General features: G+C 47.7%; 3 protein-coding genes across 3 annotated transcripts in view; 2 read left to right on the plus strand and 1 right to left on the minus strand.

Moving 5' to 3' along the window:
• The window catches only part of TIAM2 (T cell lymphoma invasion and metastasis 2), a 119216-nt gene extending 115447 nt beyond the window's left edge, over positions 1-3769 (plus strand). The window contains exons 26-27 of the mRNA XM_029943255.1: positions 251-405; positions 1918-3769. Of these exons, the coding sequence (XP_029799115.1) occupies positions 251-405; positions 1918-2495 (733 nt within the window). The 3' untranslated portion in view covers positions 2496-3769. The remainder of the gene's footprint in view (positions 1-250; positions 406-1917) is intronic.
• The window catches only part of TFB1M (transcription factor B1, mitochondrial), a 63346-nt gene continuing 38793 nt past the window's right edge, over positions 2870-27422 (minus strand). Inside the window, exons 6-7 of the mRNA XM_029944052.1 lie at positions 6272-6399; positions 2870-3422 (exon numbers count right to left, since the gene is read on the minus strand). Coding sequence (XP_029799912.1) covers positions 3179-3422; positions 6272-6399 — 372 coding nt within the window. The 3' untranslated portion in view covers positions 2870-3178. The remainder of the gene's footprint in view (positions 3423-6271; positions 6400-27422) is intronic.
• CLDN20 (claudin 20) lies at positions 20911-21779 on the plus strand. Its single transcript, XM_029944053.1, has one exon. The coding sequence runs from the start codon at positions 20911-20913 to the stop codon at positions 21571-21573; it is 663 nt and encodes a 220-aa protein (XP_029799913.1). The 3' UTR covers positions 21574-21779.

Below are 27422 nucleotides of genomic sequence, written 5' to 3' on the forward strand. Positions count from 1 at the left end.
CAAGGCAACTGGGCCGGTAATCAAACGTGGTGATTAAATATGTATCCAGATCTTAGTGCTCAAAGGGACTTCAAGAGCCATCGCTTCTCACTCTTTTTCTTTTCTAAGTGAGGAGACCAAGGTGCACACCGGCCGGTGACTTGCTGTCTGTCTGTTCCGAGATCAGTGACAGGGCTCAGGAGGACCAGGGCGTGTGGGGTCAAAGCAGGACGCTGGACGTGACCGCTGTTTTCTCTTCTCTCCTCGCCAGTGACAGTGAAAGCAAAACCAGCATGGTCAAGGTCATTCGGTCTATTCTGAGGGAGAACTTCAGGCGTCACATAAAGTGTGACTTACCCCTGGACAGAACCTGTAAGGACCGCCCGGTGCCTCTTAAGAACCGAGTTCCTGTTTCAGCCAAGTTAGGTGAGAACCTCGCTGGCCTTGTGCTTCCCCGGGGGCATTCTGAGCCGCTCTACAAGGGTGCGTGTCCTTGGGGTCCGGCAGCGAGTCCTCACCTTGTAAAGTGCCAGCTCTGGGGCAGACCCCGCAGGCCACAGAGGCGTGCGGCAAGGTGGTGGCGCTTTTCTCTCCTTGTGGGAACCCTAAAACGCCTCTTGCTCCCAGAGCAAGCTGTAGTAAACGGTGACCACGCCCCAGGCCCCATCCTGCCACCCGAGGGCACAGCACACTGTCACCATCTCAACGGCTGCTTCCGCCGAGCTGGGGGGCGGACGTCACAGCGCTCACGGCAGCTCAGGGCATCTAGAAAGTCCCGCTCGAGGAAAGGCGCTCTATCCTCATCCACTCCGTGCGGCAGCCCATAAACGTTCTGAATCATGCTTTTCTTAAGCTTTCGGCTTGCTTTTTAAAATTTCACTGTTTTAACCTCCTTTCTAGATTAACTATTTTGTTAGCATCTTTGATCTTGTTTGTAGTCTTTTAAAAAATACTTCTATTTCGGTCACAATTTGACCTCTTCAAATGCACGGTAGATATATTTTTCCCTCTGTTGCCAGAAAAAGCTGCAGCCATGAAAATGCGCTGTTCCTGTCTGCATAGACCTCACAGCCCAGGGCCCCCTCTCCCTGCAACCTGAGAGCAAGGAATTAAACACACACACGATGATTTACATTAAATCTCTGAAAGTTGCCTAGAAATGCCAACAGAGACCATTCCCATGACTGAGAAACGGCATTTTTCTACTGTTAATTGAGCAGCAAGCCGACGAAGCAGAGAGGACAGGCAGAGCGCTGTGGTAGGATCCCGGATCAGATGAGGGGACTTCAGGGAAAGAAAGGGACCCAGGTTCTGTTAGTAGCTGGCTTTTCCATGTGTCCAGTGGCACACTAAGAATCCTAGCCCCCGGGCATAGTTTATAGCTTATTGTTCGATGTAAACGACTGAGCTTCTGCGGCGGTGATTGCTCACCTGAAAATGCCAAACCCCTGGGGCACCTGGGTGGCTCAGTGGGCTAAGCGCCCAACTTTGGCTCAGGTCCTGATCTCACAGTCCATGGGTTCGAGCCCCGCATCAGGCTCTGTGCTGACGGCACAGAGAGAGAGGGAGATACAGAATCTGAAGACAGACTCCAGACTCTGAGCTAGCTGTCTGCACAGAGCCCGATGCAGAGCCCGAACCCACAAACCATGAGATCATGACCTGAGCTGAACCCAGGCACCCCCAAAACGTTATTTAAAAAAATGGTCATTAAATTAAAATGCCAACCCTCCAGCATAATGTCAGATAAACCTGTGTAAAAATTTTGCAGTATCTACTTTTTTCTCCCCCCAAGGCCCAGGATAGTTGGTGATAGGAGTGAGAGGGCAGAATCTGAAGTGACTAAGACGTCAGGTCTTCCGAGGGGCAGTGCAGAAACTACGCATCGTGGAGTCGCTTTCTCGAAGGTTGAAGGGAAGTGTGCTTTTGTCATTGCAGCGTCCTCCAGGTCCTTGAAGGTCCTCAAGAACTCGTCGAGCTGCGAGTGGCCCGGCGAGCCCAGCAAGGGCAGCTCCCTGGACTCGGACGAGGGCAGCCTGAGCAGCGGCACGCACAGCGGCGGCTGCCCCCCGGCCGGGGGGGCACAGGACTCCCCAAGACACCCGCCCGCGGGCCTCTCCCCCGGTCTCATCAAAGAGAGCGACATTCTGAGCGACGAGGACGACGACTACCATCAGACCCCGAGGCGGGGCAGCCCTACCAAAGACATTGAACTTCAGTTCCAGAGACTGAGAATCTCGGACGACGGGAGCCCGGCCGGGCGGCGGCCCCAAGGCGAGCAGCCCAGGCTGGTCCGGGGCCACTTCTGCGCCATCAAACGAAAAGCCAACAGCACGAAACGGGACCGGGGAACTCTGCTCAAGGCGCAGATCCGTCACCAGTCCCTCGACAGTCCCTCGGAAAATGCCAACCTCGATCTGAGCTCCATTCTGCAGCGAGAGTTCAGCGTCCAGAGTTTAACGTCCGTGGTCAACGAGGAGTGTTTTTACGAAGCGGGCAGCCACGGAGGGTCGTAGAACGCTTCCGCCCCACGTGGGTCAGATGGCTCCTCTGACGTCCAGCCTGGGGGTCAAGGGGCAACTGCAGAAAAACTACTCATTACTGGGCTTTGTGCAGCATACATTTTCCCACGAAATAGCTGTAAAGATTTAAGTTATTTTAATTTATTGTAGATCAGAAACCTAGATTAAAGCGACCAGAATCTGTAAGAATCTGTAAATTACTTAGTTTATATCCCTTTTGAGCAGGTATCAAAATGACTTCGGATCCTTAAAATCGCAGTCTATTTTAATTTATGTGGGAAGAGATGGGGGGTTGTGATTAATAGTTTTTAAAAGGTCATTTTTCCCCCCAGTCCTCTGGGCATTTTCTTCGAGCTGTTAGTTTCTGCTTTATTTAAAGCATATTTATTTTCACGTGGGTGAGGGGCACAATGTGCAGACATTTCATTTTTGTAAGGTTGTAATAGATACGGTTTATACTGAACATGTCTGATCTATGCAGTATATATATTAAAAAGAAAGCTTGTACTGTATGTTATTTGATTATTTTCTCTACCAAGTTGTACAGTAAAAGGGAAGTAAGTCGCATCTGGAAATCGTATGTTTACTGTCCGTCCATAGACCGCAGAGCACACACCTGAGCAGCCCAGCATTGTGAAAACCAGCTTCCGGAAAGCCACTCACCGCCGAAGCAGCCGCTACCGTCTGGACCGCTCCGGGTCTTTCTCTTTTTCCTGATTGTTGCTTTTATTTTGCTTGAGTTCTTCTCTGAAATTGTAAGTAAAGAGGCGTGGGTCTTCATCGCACATCTTCCGGTACACGTCACAGAGGCTCTTGAAGTGGGCGACAGAGAGCTGGCCGGGCCGAAGGGTAGGGTCCACGTCCGCCAACTCCAGCAGTTTCTCAGTGCTCTCCACGCGCTGAGCTTCAGGGAATAACATTCTGAGAAGAGAAAACAGTCGGACGTTTACTTGGGGAACTCTGCAAGTCACGACGCCTCCTTCTCCCCTGTGAACATGACATCGTTTGGACAGCGGACCAGCGGAGGGAGCGGAAGAGACGGGCGGGCGCGCTGGGGGCCCCGAGCCGCCGCGGAAGCTCTCGGCCTCGCCAGCAGGCACGAGGGACGCCGAGGGCAGAGCTCCTCTGTCCTGTGGCCGCCGAGAAGGGATTTCCCAAAGCTCCGGCAGTACAAGTACCATTTAACGTCTGATCGGTCGCATTCTTAGATGTTTGATTTGCCTCATTTTGTTTAGTTTGCCATGTATTTTAATACAAACCTTGTCTAATTCCTGCTCTATAATTTGAACTTAGCCTTTAGAACGGTTCGCCCCCAGAGAATGACCTTTCTTTGCAGTAAGAAAACCGGTGATGTGAACATACACACAGGTTGCTCCCGCTTTTAGATTTACCTTGAGGCATCTTTAAAATTGATTTGAAGTATGTATTTTAACTTTCACCTAACCAAGCCAGACCACTGTTTTAAAATGACTGACAAAACTGACCGAAACGTTGGAAAGCTACACTTGGGATTTTCTTTCCTTTCCCAACAGCTGGAGGCTCTGCCGAGCTCGGACACCACGGCCGGTGGAGATGGAGTTTTTCTTACAGGCTCGTGGTCCTGGAGTCACAGTGTCCGGGTGCTGTGATCTCGGAGTTCAGTTTCAAGGCAAGGAGGGGTCTGATCACCTGGGACCAATTCGTGTGTGTATGTGACCGAAGGACCCCAACAGGTCCAAGTGGGTCACGCTGTCTGGAGTCCCTATCTGCAGAGGGGACTGTGTATGTGAAGTGAAGGGGCCCTTCACTTAGCTTGGAGACACAAGGGCCAGCTCGGGGCTCGGGCCAGTTTCAGGATTTCCAGAAGTAAAGTGTGCTTTCTGGGATTGTTGGCTTCCCCTCCATGCGTCAGGGCCATCACGTACACTCATCCGAGTCACAGCCTGCGTGGCAGGGAAGCGTCCGGCCAGGGGGGCCCGGCCCCAGCTGCTCCGGTCTCCACGAGAGAAGTAGAAATCCCGGCCTGACGAGTCGGCGAACGGCAAGCCCAGCACTGAGCCTTAGTCTGCGCAAAGCCTCTGGAGCGGGTTCGGGGGTGGCTCAGTGCAGCCGGCCAGCCGCGCCTGACATCACGGGCTCAGGGGACACGTCACCAAACCGGAAAAGAAGTGGAGTTTTCATACAAGGGGGATTTTAGAAAATGGGGAACCCGTGTCTACAAGGCCGACCCCTTTACTCAGCTAAAGGTTGACGAAATTAGATGGCGGCTTTTAAACACACACACACACGCACCCCTACGTCTTCCTGCCTTCCTTGGGCTGAATTAAACATTTTCTTGGCTGCCACCAGATATAAACTATCACTGTGGCTACTTCAGGGCCTTTGCAGGCACGTGGACTGGAAGCCGCCACGCTCAGCTTGGGTTTGCTGACAGGCACATGCGGGTGCAGAGCAGTGAGCAGGGCGGAATGAGGGGCCCCCGTGAAGTAAAAGTGCGCTGCATGAACACCGGATGTCATTCTGCTGCCCCCGGGTCACACCTGCTTCCTAGTTCTGAGTGTGTCATTCAGCTGCTTGATGGAGAGAAAGCGATGCAAGAACACACTCAAGCCTTTGTCCCAGGTTCCTAACACACAGCTTTTAAACCTTTAAAATTTCCAGATGCGGTGACAGCATATTGGTGATTCATAAAAAACCCCTTTTCAACTATACCTGAGTTTGTGCCCGGGGAGGGCTCCTGGCGGGCCCCCAGACAGCTTCAGGACGGGGACAGGTGCCACAGGAAACCGCCCTGGGATGAGAAGGTTGGAACTTTCAGTCCCACCCCCTCCCCCGCCAGCCTCCAGGGAGAGGAGAGGGGCTGGAGAGCGAGCTCAGGCACCGGGTGGGGGGCTCCTGATGGAACAGCCAGAGCTGCAAGGCTGGCGAAACCCGCGAGGAGCCGGGAGGGGCTGAGCCCGCAGAGGAGCCCCGCACAAACCTCGCCCTTCAGCTCTTCCACCTGGCCATTCCCGAGTTCTGTCCTGTGTCATAAATTGATAAATGAAACGGTTTTCCCGCGTTCTGTAAGCCATTCTAGCAAATTACTGAACCTGAAATGGTGGGGGTGGGGAGTGGTCACACAAATTCCAGAAATCCCCAGTTCATAGCCTGTGAGTCAGAAATACAAGCGGTGGGGCCCCTGGGTGGCTCAGCTCGTTGAGCATCTGACTTGAGCTCGGGTCATGATCTTGCAGTTTGTGGATTCGACCCTGATGTCCGGCCTGGAGCCTGCATAGGGTTCCCTGTCTCCCTCCCTCTGCCCCTCCACCGCTCATGGTCGATCTCTCAAAAATAAACCTTAAAAAATACTACAAGTGGCAACCTGGGACTTATGCCACACATCTGAAGGGGGGGTGGTCTTGTGACCCTGAACCCTTAATAAGGTGCGTGCGACCCCATGTGGTCAGTGTCAGACCTGAACTGCAGGACGCCCAGCCGGCCGGGGTCACACATACGGGTCAGAAGTGTTGAGTGTGCATACTCTGCCCTCACGGAGAAGTCCTGCCCCGCCCCCGCCCGGCGCAGGCCATGAGCACCGTGTGACTGCCCGTTTCCGGTTGCGCTGATGCAAGAGCAAGGAGTTGGTGCAAGGGGTTAAGAGCTGGTTTTGCGGTCTCCTCGAGGCAGTCAAGCTGTGTTCATCTTAAGGGGCGCGTTCATAGCGTCAAGAACCCTAAAAACGAAGTTCTTAATCTTTAAAAGTATGAAGCTTGTAGCAAGCGTGCTGCCGGGAGGCGGCGGCGTCTTACCCCAGGCCTCGGTAGCAGTACTTCCTTCGGAACTGAAACGCGTTCTGCACGACTCTCTCCACCAGCTTGAACGGCTGCTGGATCTGGGGCTGCGTCAGGGGCGTGAAGCATACCACGCCCACGTCCACCTGCGTGCAGAGCAAACGTACGTCACTCTGTGGCACGGGAATCACGGGACTAAACTCATCTTTCTAGAACACAGGCGGACGGGCGGCTGACGGTATAGTTTTCAAAAGTCCTGACAAGGGCTTCGCCTTCATCTGGTGTAGGCAGGTCAGTTGCCGCCCTTGGCTTTTGAGCTCAGAGCGATCCCGGTCACTCCCGCTCTGTAAGTGCCTGGTGGTCACTGAATGTCAAAGTGGGTTTTACAATGGGCTTTTAGGATCAATCCAAATAATCATTCAAGTTGGGGCAGATAACGGACAGCTTCAGAGGATGTTAGTTAGCTCTGGATTGAGTAGAAAATAAGCTGCTGCCACAGCTCTGACTATAAAGCTGGGCTTCGAAACGGAAGAGAAGGCAGGTGGCCCCTGGGGGACCACTTAGAGCTACACTCCAGAAAGGGAATCCATCAGGACACGACTTACTTTGGGTACAGACACTGACTAGTCAGCAGGACTGAAGTCACGATCGTCATCTGCACGTCACGTTCTGGGAGCACCGTCACATGCCCCGGGAGGCGGAGGCAGATGCAGTAGGAAATGGAAACCACCCAAAGTGTCACTGGGCAGTTGACCACTACCAGCAGTGGGGACTCTGTATCAGACAACGCAACTTTTCCGCCGTATCTGATGGACTTACACCCTGTCTTGTTCTAAAACTGGACTCATACATTCAAAATAACAAAGGAACAGTACTGAAAGTAAAGACAGAGAGAAATGGAGTCAGAGCACTCGTCACACACGAATGCCTGACAGGGACGGTGGTTTCACAGACGGGACGTCTGCTCGTCATGTGCAAAAGCCTGGTCCCTGATGCATCGTTCAACTTGCTACTGGGAACATCACACGGGTTCTCAAAGGCTCAAGAGAAATACAGCAATTTATGAAGTGGGGGTGGGACCACTGCTTTTCAAAAGGAAGTCAGTCTAGTTTTTTTTTTTTTTTTTAATTCCACAGGGGTTGTCGTGTCCCCAGGGAGGCCTGGCTTCTAACAATCCTTGCGGCCGTAAGTGATCTGTGACAATGGAGTGTTTTTAGGGTGAAGGGAAAGTACTTGCATGTGACAGGGCCGCGTGGAGGAGGACAGAGACCGGAGGGAGCCCGCTGTCAGGGGGAGGCCACATGGAGGAGGACAGAGCAGGGGGGCAGCCCGCGGTCCGCGGGAGGCCGCGTGAATGAGCACAGAGCAGGGAGGGAATCTGCCATCAGGGGGTGGCCACTTGGACGAGCAAGGAGCAGGGAGGCATGGAACGACGGTTACTCAGAGAGGGACTATCTGTAATGTTAAATGGTCTCATTAAAATTTAGGAGTTTTCGAACTGTGTTCTATGTGCTGCTTCCTAAGTTTCTCCAGGTTGAGCAACAAGTGCTCCTGAGGACACACAATGGTTAAAAGGCCAGGGCTTCCGTCGTCCTGCAGGAAACACACCAGGGCGCCGGGGTACCGGAGAGGAGCGCTGGGCAGGGTGGGGGCTGTGGACCTGGCTTCAGGGTTTAGGCGGACAGGAGCACGCCAGGGATGGGAGGAGGGGGGATGGCTCATCTAAACGCAAGTCTGTGGCCCGAACCAGAATCTGGGAGCGGAGGACAGTGGAGAGGCCCCCAGATACACCGGAATGACTTCAAATGTCAAAGCCTCTGCTCACAAACTCGAGCAATCCATCCCCACCTTTCCTCCTGCTCATCTGCAACGGAGTAGTGAGCTCAGCCGTCCAGGAAGGTTCTAGGCCTCGCCCCATCACTCTAGACGTCTCTGCACCACATCCCGAGTCCACTGGCATCGCCCGGTCTCTCTGCCTAGGACTCCACCCTTCCAACCATTTTACGCCAGTTCGTCCACGACGCAGCCCGTCTGGAAGGAACTCCTCACGGCCCCCAGGTGTGGGCCAGCAGCCCGCCAAGTCTCCGGGAAAGCTCAGCTTTTAACAAAATGGGCTACAGTCTAACCCTAGCCAAGCCCAGGCCACTGTAAAAACTCCATGATGTTCAACTACTGTAAAGAACAAAGGCGCAGACACAGGGACAGACACACTCCCGGTCCACACACGGCCACGGCCAGCTTCTCTGCACTTGAACACATGGCGGCCTCTCGGGGCATCGGAGGCTCAGTCGGTTAAGCGTCCGACTTGGGCTCCAGTCATGATCTCAGGGTTTGTGGGTTCGGGCCCCCAGTCGGGCTCTGTGCTGACAGCTCAGAGCCTGGAGCCTGCTTCAGATTCTGTGTGTCTCTCTCTCTTCCTACCCGGCTCACACACTCTCTCAAAAATAAACATTAAAAAAATTTTTTTTTCAACTTGGCCTCCTCTTTGCCTGATTTTATTTCTTTGAGATACGGTTGGTGTTTGCAAATATAGGAAATGTCTTATGTTTGTTTTCCATCAAGTTTTCAGCCCTGTGCAAAGACAGCAGCACCCTAACTGTAGCAGACTTCCAGAAGATCAAGTGTAGTTTTGACACCCACTTAGACTGCCTAACAGCATATCCCAACTAAAAGAAATTACCCACTCACCGTCAAATAGTTTCTATCTAGTCAAGGACCCTGAGAAACTCAGTGTGACCCTTCCCGTAACGTGTCCTGCTTCTCTGTGAGGCCCCGGTACGGCCCTCTTTCCTGCCGCTGCCTCCGAAGCCGCTTTTCGGAAATGCTGTGAATGATGGAGCCCATTTCTCTAGAACCACAGGAAAGCTGTTTGGTAACTAGGGTAACAGATATAAAATGCTTTTTACTTATAACTGAATGCTTATTTAAAAAGTGCAACTATTATTTTCCTTCCTTGAATTTTAACTCTATTAAAGGGTTTCATTACAAAAAAGAAACCAGTACGCAGGCACTAGATGCACTTAAAAATCCTGTTGCCAGCCGCTTTCCAAACTCGGTCTCTATCTGACCAAAGAAACTGACCTAAGAAAATTTCAGATTGAAGGATTTATAAGGAATTTAAATATGTGCCTCCCAAGTCCACTCTGACATCAGTGCTGTACCCAGCTGAGACGAGGCTTCAGCGGCCCGGGCTGCCCGAGGCGCAGGCAGGAGTTCGGATTTCCAGGCCGCGTGTCCAGGGGGTGACTGGTTACGACACTTCGGGAGGCCCGGGCTAAGCAGCTGGTAAATCTCCGGTCCCAGATATCGCCGCTCAGATCCCGAATCAACGTGACTACAGAGAAGGCTGGAGAATGGGCTGCCCAGCTCCTGCCGGGGATCCTAATATGCCAAAGAGCCGCCCAACTACCCCGTGAAAGGCACAGAAACAAAGGGAGCCATTCTCTAAGAAAGGGTCCCCAACACATCTGCTGGCATTCGAGACCATTAAGGGACAACTCAGTAGAAACGAAAAATGACTGGGAACTTGTAATTTATGACTGGCTGAGCTATATCCATACTGGAGAGAACAGAATGGTGAAAGGAGGACTACAGGGAACCGCTGGTAAGCCTTCAGGAGCAGTGAGAGGACTCCAAGTTCAAGGCGGTACTGTCTCAGGTCGGCGTAGATGGGAGGGGCCCGGCATCACCTCACGGAAAGGCGGGCAGAGGTCTGCGCGAGTCGCATTCGGCGTCAGGTGAAGTGACGGTACGGGAAGCACGCTGGGGAGCGCCTGGTCCCTGCGCTACCAGTGTGACACCCTTCCCGTCCCTGCGCTACCAGTGTGACACCCTTCCGGTCCCTGCGCTACCAGTGTGACACCCTTCCGGTCCCTGCGCTACCAGTGTGACACCCTTCCCGTCCCTGCGCTACCAGTGTGACACCCTTCCCGTCCCTGCGCTGAGCTAATGATGGCCTCCAGTTACAAATGCCCCAGACAAGGATGACAGTGGTCATGCAAGCGTAGGATACTCGAATTACACATTTTATTCAAAACCATTTATAAATCCAAATGTCTATCAAATTCCCTATAATTGCTTTATTCTGCCTGTAATCTTTGTCCCAAGCCCAACTTAAGGACAGAATTTCAGCTTTAAAACCTTAACATACGAACACGTTAAGAGCATTCCGGTGTTCCTAACCCAGTGCACTCGACATAGGCTGACACACTGTTATACCTACAGATCTTCCTTTAAAGTGTGTAATTTGAATTTGAATTCGAGCAACATTAATTTCTCCAGAAGCTCCACCCCACCTTTGTCCTCCTATAGATGGAGTGTTTTTTTCTCTTCCTCCCTGGAATCACAGGACAGTCACAGTACTTCCCCTCAAGAGCACGAGCACGTAAGAGAATGACTGAGCACGAGGAGGAACAAGCAGAAAGGCCCATGCGAAGGGAGCAGATGGGGAAAGCGCTCTACTGTGTAAATTGTGCATGTAAATGTATGCACGTCAGCAAATGTACGTATGTACGTATGTAAATTATGCCTATTAGTAACAACAAGAGCAAGATGAGTCAAGGTCTCTTGGTCCCAAAATAGGGAAGTGACTTCAGGGAGGTCAATGCTCAATTTTAAACAAAGCACAAGAGGGACAAGAACAACATCCGATTAAGATTTTCTATCACACTGCACTTGGAGTTCCCGGATGATCATGGGGAAGACACCTAAAACCATGACCTTCCCCATAAACCATGACCATGGTGTTTGTGCCATCGCATCTGGAGAGGCCCTGCTCTCTGGGGCCGCAGGCTGGCACCGCACTGGGCCACCACTGGGGTCCGGCCTCTGCTTCCATGGCCCCAGTACGGCCTGTCCTTCTGGAGAATGTCGATCGAGGCAGACTCACAAGACAATACTAAGTACTGCTGCTCGAAAAGTTACTCATATTAAAAGTCTCATAAACGAACACAGATGCCGATGTATTAATTCACAAGGAGCCATGACTGTCGAAGGGACAGGAGCTGTCCCCAAGTTGCCTTGTCAGTCCTTCTCCTACGCGCGTATAAAACTACAAACACTACCCCTAAATGCAGGCCCCGTTACCATCATAAGACCGTGCAGCGACATGCAACGGGAACAAGTCTCCACAGACGGACGGCCACCACGGACACTGGCGTCCTCCTGAGGGCCTGACCCCTCACCGGCACGGATGGTGCTGGACCCTCCCAGTCCGTGTGCTACGAGTGCCCAGACCGCCTGCCCTGTGTCCTTTAAATGTCCTCCTGTGGTCTTGCTCTTCTGGTTTCTGATCTGAAAGACGGTTTGTCTTTTTAATGTTTATTGTTTATTTTTAAGAGAGACAGAGCACGAGCAGCAGAGGGACAGAGAGAGGGAGACACAGAATCGGAAAAAGGCTCCACGCTCTGAGCTGTCAGCACAGAGCCCGACACAGGCCTGGAACTCGTGAACCGTAAGATCATGACCTGAGCTGAAGTCAGACACAATCAACTGAGTCCCCCAGGGGCCCCAACGACATTCTGTCTTTTGAAAGGCGGATTCTACAGCCACGAGGTCTCACCCTGGACCTGTGCTTATTTTTTATTTTGCTAGTTTAACTCACGGAGCTCTGGGTGCCTCAGTCTTCCCTAGGTATCTATCAGCAGAGATAAAAATAAATAAGAGAAACTATTCAAAGTGATGCAAGCTTTATACTCCAGCAAGATCACAGTCCCCGTGGAGTCACCCGGGGCCCTAGAGTGCGGGCGGGGCTGGGACACAGGACGCCTCGCTGGGCAGGAGACAGAGTCACGGGGAAGAAAGGCAAAGAGGAACAAGGAAAGAGCAGTCGTAGGTGCTGAGGGTCAGGCCCACGCGAGGCACATTCAGCCCACGATCTTGGATACGGCCAGTAAATGACGAGGTTTTAAAAAAATGTCCTGCTCTTTAAAATTATGTGCAAAGAGGGTGTAACAAATACATGTTTATACTACTTATTAGATTGAAAAATTAAATCGATCTGCAAATGTCACCACAAAATCCAAAGACAGTCAATATTCTAAAACAATGAGAGGAAAACAGAAAACAAGTCCTCAGGATCCTCCTCTGAAGACATAAAAGGAGAAACAAAACGTAAAAATTAGGTAACGGATAATAAACAAATGTACGTGTAACTTACACAGCCGCCCCCCCCCCCCCCCCCACAATCCACGGTTTGCTCTCTGTGCTTTCAGCTGCCCCGGCCAACCACAGTCTGGAGGCAGGGGACCCTCCTGATGGTGTCAGAGGGTGCGCAGTAGCCTCACACCATGTCACAGAGCCTGCGTCACCCCCCTCCCTTCATCTCACCGCTCAGGCATTTCATCACCTCATGTCACCGTCACAGGAAGAGTACGGTAAGATGTTGAGACCACACGTAACCTGTCTTACAGTATGCCGTTAGAAGTGTCTGCTTTATCATTAGTTACTGCTGTTAATTTCTTACTGCGCCTGACTTACAAATTACACTTGAGTGTGCATAAGACGCACAGTGTGTACTGAGTTTGGTACTAGCTGCAGTTTTAGGCATCTCCCGGAGGTCTGAGAACACACCACTTGTGGAGAGAGGTGGGGGGTGGGTAGTACTCTATGTAGAAACATTTACCTGATTTGCTATAAAAATCAAGTCTTACGCTGGCTCCACTAGACATTTGAGAACACACATAAACCAAAGACCATTCATCTTCATTTTAAACAAAGTCCTCACTACAACCAACGAATCTGTAAGCTACCAATTTTAAAAGTTAAGAAAGTCTTCAGGCTAGCCCAAAACATTATTTGAAAACTAAGATGACCATAAAGACGGAGGAAAATAATGAACTGATCCTGCTCAGAGCTGATACTATTAATTTAAGACTGGGTCCAAAGAAAACATTATTTTAAGATGAAGTCAATCACTTTAAATTTGTGGGACAGGGAAGGTGAACTACTTTATCTTACACTGCACTTTCATTATTTTCAAAGCTGAACAGAAAGCAAGTAAGAGAAGACACTGTTTTTAAAGTCAGAATCTCAGCTTTTCATTGGAATTAAGTGGGCAGCATTTTAAACATACCGTGAGTGGGCACCATCCCAGACCAGTGAAACAAGGACCCTGGGGCCTGGGCCTCAGGCCTTTGTCAAAGTGAGATGGCAGCCATGTGTGGGCAGGGGTGAGACACACAGGTCTGCTGAACAAACTCCTACAAAAGTATGTACTGTTGTTATTTCTAAAATATTCAACTAAATTATTAGGTCTTTGAGAGAAAAGAGAAAAGCCTGTCTGAGTTTCAAATGATCATTACTGAGAAAAACACACTAAGGAAATTACATGCAACTTTTTCTTAAAAATAGCTAAATAAGAACATCTGAAAGAGAGCTGGGCTGCTGAGTCACCGGCCGGCTACCCCGTCACGGAGTCTACATGAAGGAGAAGCGTTTCCACAGAAAGGCACCGAGATGTTGGGGTTATTTTTTTTTTTTTTGCACCATTCTCCAGATTACCATGGAAAGGAAGGGCGCATTCTAACGAGATGTACAAATACGTTCCTCTCTAAGTGGAGGCAGGGAAGTGTTCCCAAGTCACAGCACCCTGGGCCTCAGTCCCTATTCCTGCTGCTTTCTCATTCACAACCTCAGGTGCCTTGCTTCCCTCTCTGGGGCTCAGGTTTCCCGTCTGAGGCTTCCTGCTCCCTCACTGGGCCGTGTCAATGAGCGAGCAGCACAGCTGCCTCAGAGAGCGGTTTTATAAACCGTAGGTATTCGCATTAGGCCCAAATGACAAAACTGAAGAGCCACAAAATTACTTCAAATTGCAGTCTCATTCAGAAAGGATAAAATTAAAAAAAAATTTTTCTTAATGTTTATTTATCTTTGAGAGACCGAGAGTGAGCAGGGGAAGGGCAGACAGAGAAGGAGACACAGACTCTGAAGCAGGCTCCAGGCTCTGGGCTGTCAGCACAGAGCCGGACACGGGGCTCGAACCCATGAACCGCGAGATCATGACCTGAGCCAAAGTCTGCAGCTTAACTGATCGAGCCACCCAGGCTTTGTATCTTTTAACCATACAAAGGTAAAGTTTATTTTAGATACTCAAAATCAGTTTCTGAATTTATTCAACCAACACGTACTGTGCTCGACTGTTCCTGGCACAGGAGACCCAGCGCTGCAGGAGACAGAAGCCTCCACCCCCCCCCCCCCCCCCCCCCCCCCCCCCCCCCCCCCCCCCCGTGAGGTTCTTAAGCCAGCGAGTCAGCAACAGAGGGGATCAGAGGTGGGAGGATTCTTGATCTATTCTGAGGTTTAGAAACAAGAGGATTTGTTAATTAAGTGGATGTTGGATATGGAATCAAGGATGCTTTTAAGATCTGGGACCTGCCAAATGCCAGGATGAGCTTGGCCTGATGGACACAGGGAAACTGAGGAGAACAGGTCCACGGTAGGTCTGAAATGTCAGTGATGTCACATTGACACTCGGATATATATTTGGGTGTTCAGGGGAGAGGGCCAGCGAAGGGGCCTAAACTAAGGTAAAAAAGGTAAGATTTATCTACAAAAGTTTGTGGACTTAAAAGGTTTCATTCTCTTGATTGTTTCCTTTGCAGTGCAGAAGCTTTTATCTTGATGAGGTCCCAATAGTTCATTTTTGCTCTCATTTCCCGTGCCTTTGGGGATGTGTCGAGTAGGAAATGGCTGCGGTTGAGGTCAACCGACAGAATGGGGAAAAAATAGTTGCAAATGACATATCAGATAAAGGGCTAGTATCCAAAATCTACGAGAACTCACCAAACTCCACACCCAAAAAACAACCCAATGAAGAAATGGGCAGAAGACATAAACAGACACTTCTCCAAAGAGGACATCCAGATGGCCAACAGACACATAAAATGATGCTCAAAATCACTCATCATCAGGGAAACATAAATCAAAACCACACTGAGATATTACCTCACGCCAGTGAGAGTAGCTAAAATGAACAAATCAAGAGTCTATAGATGCTGGCGAGGGTGTGGAGAGACGGGCACCCTCCTACACTGTTGGTGGGAATGTAAACTGGTGCAGCCACTCTGGAAAACAGTGTGGAGGTTCCTCAAAAAACTATCAGTAGAATTCCCCTATGACCCAGCAATAGCACTGCTAGGGATTTACCCAAGGGATACAGAAGTACTGATGCATAGGGGCACGTGTACCCCAATGTTCATAGCGGCACTTTCTACAATAGCCAAATCATGAAAAGAGCCTAAATGTCCATCACCTGATGAGTGGATCAAGAAGATGTGGTATGTATACACAATGGAGTACTACATGGCAATGAGAAAGAATGAAATCTGGCCATTTGTAGGAAAGTGGATGGACCTTGAGGGTGTCATGCTAAGTGAAATAAGTCAGGCAGAGAAGGATAGATACCATATGTTTGCACTCATAGGTCTAACAGGAGAACAGGAGAAACCTAATGGAGGACCAGGGGGAGGGGAAGAGGGAAAGAGATTTGGGGAGAGAGAAGAATGCAAAACCTGAGAGACTACTGAATACTGAAAAGGAACCAAGGGTTGAAGGGAGAAAAGAGGTGGTGGTGATGGAGGAGGGCACTTGTGGGGAAGAGCACTGGGTGTTATTGGAAACCAAACTGACAATAAACTACTTAAAAAAATAAAATAAGCAAAAAAAAAAAAAAGGGGTAATTCTCTGACGTCCACAGTGGAAGCAGATGAGGTCAATGAATTATATTTCTCTATAAACCTCTACGTTTCCATCCCTTTTTGTACCAGAAATCCTACACCTGTAGGACTAAAGGTTGGTCATTTATGAAAGTTATTTGCATTTCAGAAGTCTGTTTTTCTAAAAGAGGTAGTTAAGATGTTACAGGGTGAGTGCCCCTGTCAAGGCAGAAGAGCAATCAGAAATGCTCTGAAAACGAAAATAGGGCCCCGTCTTCCTGAGGCCGGAGCCGGCGCCCCCCACCGGCCATCGGTCAGGCCGCACCGTCAGCCATGGCACAGAGCAAGCAAGGAGGGGTCCAGCGGGATCTCTCTATATGGCAGAAATAACAACGCTGATCCTATTAGTGCCTGAACTTCAATTCTACTTCACCCAGTATTTACACAAAGCACTGCTTAAATATTTCCATGAGACAGAAGAAAAAAAACATACATTCATATGTTAAAATTAAAATACTGTGGCTGAAAAAGAAATCCACAGGCATCAGGTTTCTAAAAGAAGAAAAATACCTTGCTAAAGGCCAGACTTAGAAAAGATGAAAACAAAATGAAAAAAAAAAAAATCAAGAAAAATCCAGATAATCAAAATGTGCATTTTATTATTGACTGCTTTTTAAAGATGGCTAACATCTAATATGGCTACAATATTTGGGAAATAAAAAATCCAGTCATCTTCTTTATCAAGTGGCTATGAACTTATAACTTGTAAAGTTAAAATTAGTGAAGGAAAGTAAAATGTGAACCCAAAGTAGATAGACATGAAACGTGTCTGTATCATTATTCATGGTACTAGGACCTCAGGATTTGATTTCACTATTTCATTTAATATGCCGCACATCATTTCAGTGTTATTTCTTCACACTTTCTAAAAACTCTAATTTATTAAGTTATATTCCAGAAATCTTTCTCAGTGGAAGGAATAACTAAAGAAAATTAAGGACACACCCCCCTCACGGACCCCACAAAATACTTGTAGATTTACTGGTCAGATTCTAGTCAATAGTTGTTGCTGGGTTTCCTTTTTTTCCCCTTTTATTTGAAAAACAGAGTCTTTCTCTTATTTACAAACACTCTCTTGGATGTCTTTTTGAAAGCCCCCAATTTTGCGACTCTTGATTTCGGACGAGTCACAAGCACCAGAATAAAAAGATTGTCTTGACTATCATTTGCAAAAGCACAATCTATTAAAAATATTTCAGACCATATTCTTTAATTGGGGACACAATAAACTGCATCTTCCAACACAGATAAAAATTCAAAAATAAATTATAACTGTGGACTACAACATAATATTAAAGGAAAAGAAAGCCTTTTTGTGAGCACGCAAAGAATTCCTCCTCTGTACAGCGACACAAAAGCATTTCAGCTTTCAGGTTTCAACAAATCCTGTTGTAACAACAACTCCCTCCCTTCCCCGCCTCTCCTTTCTTAATTCTCCCACAGCCCAAAAAATGAGACGGGGAACCTGGTGTTTCTCCTCCAGCACCCTCGGCAGCCCCGCCGCGCACTCCCGTGCTGGCGTCTGCGCACGAGTTAGCGTGGAGCAGCGGCCGAGCCCCAGGAGCTGGACACGGGCCTGAGCTTCCCCTGTAGCTTCGCCGCCCCAGGCCGCTCCGTTTGAGGACAACTGACAGAAGGGAGTTAAGACACTGAAGGCTCCTGACAAAAGGTATGGAAAATGAGAGGCTTCCACGATGCTCAGAAGTAGAAGTAGAGACCTTTAAGTATCATTTAGTTCGAACTGTGAGCTGTAAATCTGTTTTTAAAATAATAGTTTTGTTACAAGCAGATCTTGTCTGGAAAACTGACCTTTCGTTTTAATGAAATCCACTCCAGACTTTCTGTTGGCCAAGTCAGTCCATAAAGTTAACACCCACAGGTTCTGTGCGGCACACAGCGTGTTCTGGAACGCTGAGAGACCCGTCTATTTAGAATTAAGTTTTTACACACGACCCTTCTGCTGCTTTTGCTGGATTTCGCCGTATTCCATCACCACCATCACCACCACGAGTGAAACAAAGTATGCTTTTATTCCATACAAGATAGAAATTTGAGAGAACAGGCCACAAACTGCATCATACTTGTGGCCGGAGAGGAAAAAAAAAATCACAGCAATATAGCTAAGATGCCAGTATATTTTTACAAAAGGAACAGAAACAGTGACCTTCATTGTGGAGAAGAAATTTTTCCTGCTTAAGTTCTCTGTGCAGAAGCAAGCATTTAAAATCCAACATTCAACAGTGAGCAAGCACTATGCTAACTGAACGCAGTGTCATACTGTTTACGCCAACGGTGGCTGCCTGTAATCTATCACTGCCAGTACGTGTTAATTAAGACGAACAAGCTGTCTACAAGCCTGGATTACACTGACATTTATAAAACATATCAGTTAATGGGAAGAAAAAGGTTATAATTGGGAAGCTGAGCATAGACTGATCAACACATAAAGGTTACTCAACCGAAGTAAAAGTGAAGAGAGGGATGAGATGCTCTTAGAGAATGTTAACAGCAATCCCGATGCGGGAGAAACCGTAAGCTGACAATGGTCTGGGAAGGCAGTAAGTTAGGGAACGGCCTGGAATTTGAAATGCTAAGATCCAAACCTAAAAACAACTATTATGAAACTATAAACATGTGCTTCATTTTTTTTTTTTCTGGAAACTTTAACTTCTGTGCTGTTTTGGTCTCAGGTATGAAAAGAGGTTTGGAAAACAGAAATGAACTTTACGGCTGCACCAAAAGCCGAAGTACTCTGGTGTGTCTTTAAGTCTGATGCTTAGGGATTTAAAATTTCAGGGAAACCGTTTCCTAAATTTGTCACATTTTAAAGCTCTGAACTTTTAAAGATACAGGTGAATTTAGCCAGCCAAGGATTTAACTTCTCAGAGAATCAATGTTAGAACTATGGTAAGTTTGGACGTTTTAACACAGGCACGGATTAGCATTACTTCAGTTATTTTACAAAAGCCAGGCATCAATCTCCTTGGCTGTTGTCCATTAATGTCTTCAGAAGTGGTTTTCTTTTTCTTCTTCTTGGTGGGACACGGGGTGAATGAAGCTGATAGTTAATGGCGCGTTCTGCCTGCAGATCTGTGTTTTCTGTGCCTCCCCGGAAGCACACGGAGAGCATCTCATATGGGAGCACTGGGTGGGCAGGGGCGGGGAGGCGGGAACACCCGGACACCGCAGCTGAGCCCGGTGTGGCCTCGGGGGGTTTACCACCTCAGCATCTTTCCCAAAGTGCAAAACTGACAATGCACAAAGTTGTATCTACAGTTTCATTCAGCTCTAAGATTCTATGAAAACAAATCAGCTCAGTGAAGGAAGAGAGAAAAGAAAAAAATTTCTAATGTCATTAAATAGCAATTGTCACGTGACATAAAACAACATACTAGTAACGGTGTCGATTGTAATTTATGGAGTACTTTCCAGGTGTCAGACACTGTTCTCTAAGCCCTTAAAATGCATTTAACTCTTCGATATACATACTATAATCCTGTTTTCCAGAAGAGGATACTAAGGCGGAGAGAGGTTCTGGAAAGCAAAGATTGGAGCCCAGTACTATGGATTCCAGGCCCACACTGCCTTTTGTGAAATACACAAAGTGTGACAGGGCCGCTCTAAGACATCATTCAACAGTTAATTCAGAAACACCAAACAGTTATTCCTGCACATCAGGGACCACAGGATCTCCCTCAAAGAAGGCAGGAAGTGCTGCCGGCTTAAAGCACCACCAAGCTACGAATTCAGCGCTCTCTTTCCTTTCTTGAAAAACAAAAATTATTTTTGGTATCCTTTCACATACAAGTGATGTGGTTTTTTGCTGGCATGTCCTTCCAAGATTCAGTGTCACTACCGCATCCTTCAGAACCACCGGTTTTGCGGCAGACTACCTCATTTAGGTCAGGGAAGGAGTCTGGTCCCAGCCAGAAAGGACCTCACATCCTCGTAAGCAAAGGACAGGGGCTTCATTGTTCCAGCAGCGACTACCCTGCACCTGCAGTGAGACCAGTGCTAACCTGGATGAGGACTCTGTAAAAGTTTATTAACAGGAAATTAGGGATAATCGTGCCTGTGGCTTTGACTTCTTTCCACAAATTTCCTTTCCTCCTTAAGCAGTTTACTTGGGTTATGTGTCCAGCACGTGGTAAGTGCTTCATGAATACTTTTTAAATAAAATCATTTTTTGAAAACTTAATACTTTGCTAATATAGATTTATGAATCATTTTTTAATTTTTAAAAATGCTTTTGTTTTTGAGAGAGAGGGAGGGAGGGAGGGAGAGCACAAGCATGAGCAGGGGAGGAGCAGAGAGGGAGGGAAACACAGAATCCAAAGACAGGCTCCAGGCTCTGAGCTGTCAGCACAGAGCCCGACATGGGGCTCGAACCCACCTGGGCCAAAGTTGGACAGTTAACCAACTGAGCCACCCAGGTGCCCCTATAAGTCATTTTTAAAGGTGGGCTTAAACTCTTATCTTCCTTGTTACCTATGGAGTATTTTAATTAAAAATCATGAGTTTTAAAAAACCCGTAAGCTATTAAAATTTTTTACCAGATCCTACAGCTGGATTTGCTCTGTCAAAGTCTCCCAACAAGGCACAGGCCCACATTACAGACTTCAGCACGGTTTAAGCTCACAAAGGGCAAAGCGGGCACGGATCAGGAACCACCCTTGCGCACCCAGGAGAATGAGCGGTAATGACTAGGGGCCTGGCGTGAGCGTCTCTCCTGGGCCAGACCATCCTCAACCGCAGCGCGGCCTAGTCACGTGTTCCCGCTTCCCCCCCTCCCCCACACATGGAAATGTAAGCCTTTCTCTTATTCTGTTTCAATCCCGGTTTTGTCTTCTCTCCCTAGCCTTTGTTACTTGGCTCTCTGCAGCACGGATAAGGGCCACCATAATCAAGCACCAGGTAACGGGGCGCCAAGATAAAGGGAACGGCATGGCGTCTGCCCGTCTCCAGCTCCTGGCGTTCGTCCTGGCCCTGTCCGGAGCGTCCGGAGTGCTCACGGCCACCCTGCTGCCCAACTGGAAGGTGAACGTGGACGCGGGCTCCAACATCATCACCGCGGTGGTGCAGCTGCAGGGGCTGTGGATGGACTGCACGTGGTACAGCACCGGGATGTTCAGCTGCACCCTCAAGTTCTCCGTTCTGTCCCTCCCCGTCCACGTGCAGGCCGCACGGGCCACCACGGTCCTGGCCTGCGTCCTGGCCGCGCTGGGGATCTGCGCTTCCACAGTGGGGATGAAATGCACTCGCTTAGGAGGGGACGGGGACACGAAGAGGCACGCGGCCTTGGCGGGAGGAGTCTGTTTCCTGTGTGCGGGCGTCTCTGGTTTAATCCCGACAGTGTGGTACATGAGGGAGATCGTCGCAAACTTCCTGGACCTGACGGTGCCGGAAAGCAACAAACATGAACCCGGAGGAGCCGTCTACATCGGGTTCATTTCGGCCATGCTGCTGTTGATCGCTGGCATGATTTTCTGCATGTCCTGCATGAAACAGACTCCAGAGGCCTGGCTCCATCCCGCCAAGCGGCAGCAGGCCTTGACCACACAGCCAGAGGGCAATTCGGCGGAGTACCACCTCAAAGACTACGTGTAAATGACTGTGTGATGCATAGGGCAGTTTTAGGTGCCTGCTGCGGCTTCTGTCTTTTCATTTTAGAAAAAAAAATACAGTGGAGGTCGTTTAAAATGCCAACAAACTATCGTGTACGATTAGAGCTATTTTAAGATTATTTTTCCATTTCTTTTCTCATGTTTTATCTAGTGGTTTAACCTAAAAGAGGTTATATAAGATAATTAATTGACGAGTTTTTTTCCCCTTTTAAGATAAACTGTTGATAGATCTTCTGAATCATTATTTAATTGGATTTTATAAAAGAACTAAATTGCCAAGTATAAAAAGCGCCTTTCTCTGTGTTAATCCAGGGGATCAGCTGCTTTTGCTGTTTGCAACCACAGTGACCTCTGACCCCAAGGGAAAGAAGAGATGTCTGCCTCTCTTAGTGCTGCCCAAACCGGCCTCCCCAAGTTCCCACCTCCTGTGACCTCCCTGCTTCCTTTTTTAGTTTAGAAAATACCTACATTTGTGTGCAAGAGCCAACAGTAGGATAGTCGAGGATTAGGCAGTCAAAGCTAAGGAAAAGAAACCGGTAAATGCTCCCAGAGCAAAGCAAAACCAAACCAAGCGCAAACTGAAATCTCCAGGATCTGAAGGCATTAAGTACAAAATAAGTGACAATAAGTTTGCTGTAGAATGCTTAAAAAGTACCTTCTGCTGCTGCTAGCAAGAGGATGTTCTAGATTCAGTTCATTTAACTTACAGCTCAGTCTTCCACTTTCCTCTCACTGATTAGTATTTGGACGATAAAAGCTACTTTTAGGTAGTCATTTTTTTCCTCAGGTTTGATTCACGTTAACGAAAGCATCGCTGTTCCCTTATAAGTGAGCTGCTTCACTTAGTTAACAGAAACTTAAAGAATACTTTTAAAAATGTAAGTTAAATTATGTAATTCAAATATCTTAAGAAAATAAAAACTGGATTTTCTAATGTGCAAAGGGGACAATGCACTCTACCGTTTCTAATCATTCGTGTAATTTAAGCTTAGTCACCGCTCACCGTCAAATGGCAAAGCGGGAAAATGGACCATTTCCTCGTACATTAATAACTCAGGAAGTGGGAAGAACATGTTTTACGTGACCACATATTTTTCATTTGTGCCTACAGAGGTGGAGACTAAAATATTTTCTACCTGGTTTACTCATTCTCTTCTGCAACAATGTCATTAGCTGTTAGCAGAATGGCTAAAAGGAAAAGGTACCATTTCATCTGGGAATCAGGAGAGACTCATTTAAACAGAAGTTTAAAGTATGGGTTTCTTTTGGACGGTCAAAATATTTTCTAAACACACATATACTAAAAACAACTGATAAAAAGTATTTTTATGCAAATTGCTGTGACAGGATTGCTTCGGCACCTGTAGTCTCTCTCATTTCCCTTTACCTGCAGTTTATGTATCTGACAGTCCTGCTGAAAGTTTATTTTATGTATCTATACATACTTCAAAAAATAATGTTTATTTTGCTCTAGAATATTTTCTTCTTAAATAGGCACAGGGATGTTCTGAACTCCAGAAAAGCAGCCATTTCATATAATGACCTAACTCCATCCAGACTGGGCACAGCAATGATGAAATGGTTCCAAGTCCCTCCTTCCCTCTAGGACGCACCCCTGCTGCACTCCTCCACCTGCAACCCTCCCACACTCACCCCTTGCCCGCCCACGCTCCGACTCCTCCCTCGGGGTTCACCGGGACCTCCTTTTGTGAACCCACTGCTGACGCCCTGAAGTTCGTGGCTTCCCCTCCCTCCTCTCTGGGAACGCTCTGTTTAAACACGTTACCAGTTTACGTGATTGCATCTCCAGCTAGACTGCGAGACAAGGTGTCATTTTCACCTTCCTAACCTCGGTGACCTGCCAACAGCGCTTACGTGAAGTGCTCGGTCATTAAGGGACAGCACGGCCTGGTTCAAGCCTCAGCGGGGCTCTAGGAGGCGGGCACGACCCGAGCACCGAGGGGCCGGAACCGGGGGAAGCCCCGAGGCCCGGGGACACGGCGGGACGGCTCTGGACACAGGGAGCCTGGCTCTCGGGTCAGGGCAGGTGCGCACCGGCCCCTGCGGGGCACAGGGCTGCCTGGAGCGTGTCACTGAATCTGGGGCTCGTCCGCTCCAGTGAAAAGGAGGATAAACGGCGCCTGCGCACAGAGCGGCTGTGACGACACGAGGACAGTCGGGCGCTGCCCCGACGTTCCAGGTCTGACCCAGCGGTTTCCAAGTGCAGGAAACACCGGGCAGCGCCGGGAGCCAGCCTTGTGGGCATGGCTGGGGTGGCGGTACTGCGACACGCAGCAGAGGCCAGAAACGCTGCGATACACCCTACAATGCCTGGGCAACAAAGAATTTTCTAGCCAAGAAAATGTCAACTGTGCGGAGGTTGAGAAACCCTGGTCTAATATATGTGAATTCTATTTAAACATTCACTTAAAAAATATATAATAAAATTTCCCAACCAAAAGAAGAAAACACCAGAAAGCCCCAGAATGTCATGCTTATGTTACCTACTGAGCAGATACGTGTGTACAGGTAAGTATATGCATGTCTGTAGTGAAATCGGCTAGTAATTTAGGCAAAAATGGAGACCACGAATGTGGTCAGGAGAACTGGGTGCAAAGAGTGGACAGAATTATTAGAAACCTAAGTGATGTGTCCGCGTTGCTAACTAGTGAGTCGTTATGTGAGCAAAGGTAAAGGGGGTGGCCTCAGATGTTCGCCCGGGTGATCCATGCCCGACGGGGGCCGCTGAAGAGGTCATCAGCACGCTACACTTGTACGGGCAGGAGCGGCCTGGGGTACAGACAGATTCAATTCTGGATTCAATGTCTTCTCATTACATCTTTTACTACCATATTTTTAGCTACATGGTGTTAGCATAAATTCACTGTATTGACTTTTGAGATTTGTATCATAGGCTATAATCCTGTGAACCTGTTACAATCTCATTACCTCTGATGATTTTATTCACTTCACTGCACTTTTTATATATACATGAATGTGTCACCTGCAAAAATGCAATTTTGTTCCTTTCTTCTTTGGGTTTATAATACTTCTTATTTATTTTATTCTTGAGTAGTTATAAAAATGTAACTTATATTAAGATACATTGTAATAATAAATATCTTCTTTCCATCCAACACTTACTTGATTTTTAAGGAGTCTGGTATTTTAATTATAAAACTGGTTTTTAGTTACACATTTATTATTTTAGACTCACCCACTTTCAAAAAGAATTTAAGGCTACTTAAAATTGCTGGCATAGTAAGAATAAAAACACTGACACAGGTGAAAGTCTAAAGTTAAAAAGAAGAGAGAAGAATGCTATTAAATATCCTGGTTGAAGGCTACTAAAGAAATTAAACCTGAAACTTTATTTAGAATTTGTGAGCAACCGAGGCACAGAAGGCTACACAAGGCCTCTGACTGCTCATCTCTGGGTAGGACGTTACAGGGGCTGCGGGTGCTACCTACCAAGGTTAGGGCACCACTGCTCCCAGGAGGTGGCCATGAGCCCAAGACGGACCACACACGTGTGGAACATGCCACTCCCTTGACTGACTGCGGGACGATCTGTGCCCCAGAGCTCCCCCTCTCCCTGCTGCCCTCTGACCCAGTGGGTCCAGGCTGACGCTAGTCTCCAGGCACCACAATGTTCCTGCTTAGCTTTTCTGCCCCACTCCCCCCCCACCCTCGACCCCTTACTTTATCCTGCTCCCCTCACTGCTCTTCTGAAAACACTCAATATAGCACTTCCCTAAAATTTCTCATCTCAATCTCTAATTCCAGGAAACCAGACCTAGCACAGAAGACTGTTAGTTAAGTAGAAGAATATGCCTTCTAACCTTATGTCCACAGGGCTCTCAAATATAATATTCAATAGAAATAACATCTATCAGATTTCAAAAAACACAAAAGCATGAAAAATGTCTTTCTTATGTGAATCCACCCATTTTATGAAGATCAAGATTATTTCATGAAGAAGTCATGGCCTCAATAGCTGTCAGCAAGGACAGCTGAAAGCTTCTGAAATGTGGTCTTCAAAGGTCAGGCATGGATGCCTCAAGTCCTGACCTTTTCTTTATAATGTCATGGGTGTACCATCGTTAATTCTTCTAAAATTGTATTGACAATATGCCTTAAATCTGTACATGTAGGGGTAACTTCCTCCCTATGCAGTACTCCTAATTGGCGAAATTAGATATAAAGTATATGGAAGTCTTAAAAATTAAAATCTATACAACTGTATCCAAATATACCAACTTAGTCCATAAGCAGTTGTTTATAATCATAACAACGAGCTTCCACTGACTGCCTCCAAATGCTAGATACTCACATTACTTCACATTGATGACTTCTCAAAATAATCCTTCAAGGGTAATATTATTGCCCCAATTTGGGACATATTAAAATTCAGCTTATTAACCTGACCATGTTCTCACAACCAGTTACACTGAAATTCCAGTATGTCTAGTCTCCTTTAAGACACTTCTAGGGGCACCTGGCTGGCTCAGTTGGTTAAGCATTGTCTGACTTCAGCTCAGGTCGCGATCCCGCAGGGCAGGAGTTTGAGCCCCGCAGCGGGCTTTTCCGCAGAGCCTGCTTCAGATCCTCTGTCTCCCTCTCTCTCTGCCCCCACCCGGCTTGCACTCGCGCTCTTTCACAAATAAACATAAAAAAGCACATACAAAAAAATAAAATGCTTCTACTCCTTCCACTAGAGTACTGGGAGCCACTTCTGAAGTAAGGCAGGTGTGCAAGGCCTCCCACCATCAGATGGGACTGGCATCTACACCCACTCAACCCCCACTCAATTTCTGCTTGAGCACCTAGCCCTAAGGAGCCTGACTGATATCGGGAGTGACTTGCCTTCTTATGCTGAATTGTGAATTATGCTAATATGTGAATTGTGCCTTGTGAAAAAACTTGTTATAGGAGTTTCTTCTTTTGTGACTATAGGAGCAAATGTTACATTTCCTGAGAAAATCTGTTTTTCTTCCCCTCAAGAAAACAGGCTATGGACCCCTGCTCACAAAAAACTAACTTTTGCCTTTGCTATGCTAAAAACATTGCCTTGTATTTGAATGCTAAAGATCCCTTCCTTCCTCATAAGATAAACATCTAGTCACCTACTTCAATCTCTATTGGTAAATAAAGACTGTGCATGAGTCTTCTACCAGTCTATGTTCTGGGAAATTTTTACATACCAAAGAATTTATCATCAGAAATCACTGTCTAAGGCAACTGCCACTTCTGTTTTGTACCTCATACATTTTTTCAATAAATAAAGCTGACTCTCTGGTCAGTGCGGAGATGCCTGCCCGGTGAGCAGAAAGAAGCTGAGGCTCTCTCGCTCCCTTTCGCCAACACTGTCCACCCTTCAGGGAGCCCTGGACCTGCTGGAGCTGGATTCCGGCAGAGTAAGCCGCCTCTATCATATCAGTCAAAAGAGCCTGTTGCAAGTCTCATTTTATGTCTAAGCACCTTACCTATGAGATTCAAGGTAGCATAGTGGCTAAGACTCAAAGCCTATCCATTCTGTTGGGAGTATGTTAGATTATGAGCCCCGTGACCACAATTTTAAGAAGAAAAAAAATGACACAGAATCTGGAGGGTCTAGCTAATAGCTCAGTGTTTCTTAAATTTTATTAATGTGCATATCAGCTTAAATAATCACTGTGCAACCCCAGAAAAATGTGGATTCTCCATGGTCTAGAAATGTCAGCTTGAAAACTTAAGCAGTAAGCTTTATTTGCTCATGGAAGCATCTTTCAATTGTGAATCTGCACTGTAAGAGAAACATGTTGCCTTACCATTGGTAAGATAACCATTTCA

The sequence above is a fragment of the Suricata suricatta genome, chromosome 7 (assembly GCF_006229205.1).
Source record: "Suricata suricatta isolate VVHF042 chromosome 7, meerkat_22Aug2017_6uvM2_HiC, whole genome shotgun sequence".
Taxonomy (NCBI): domain Eukaryota; kingdom Metazoa; phylum Chordata; class Mammalia; order Carnivora; family Herpestidae; genus Suricata; species Suricata suricatta.

Bases quoted from the DNA above. Each gene is read 5' to 3' on its own strand.
- CLDN20 (XM_029944053.1), top strand. From the start codon at position 20,911: ATGGCGTCTGCCCGTCTCCAGCTCCTGGCGTTCGTCCTGGCCCTGTCC.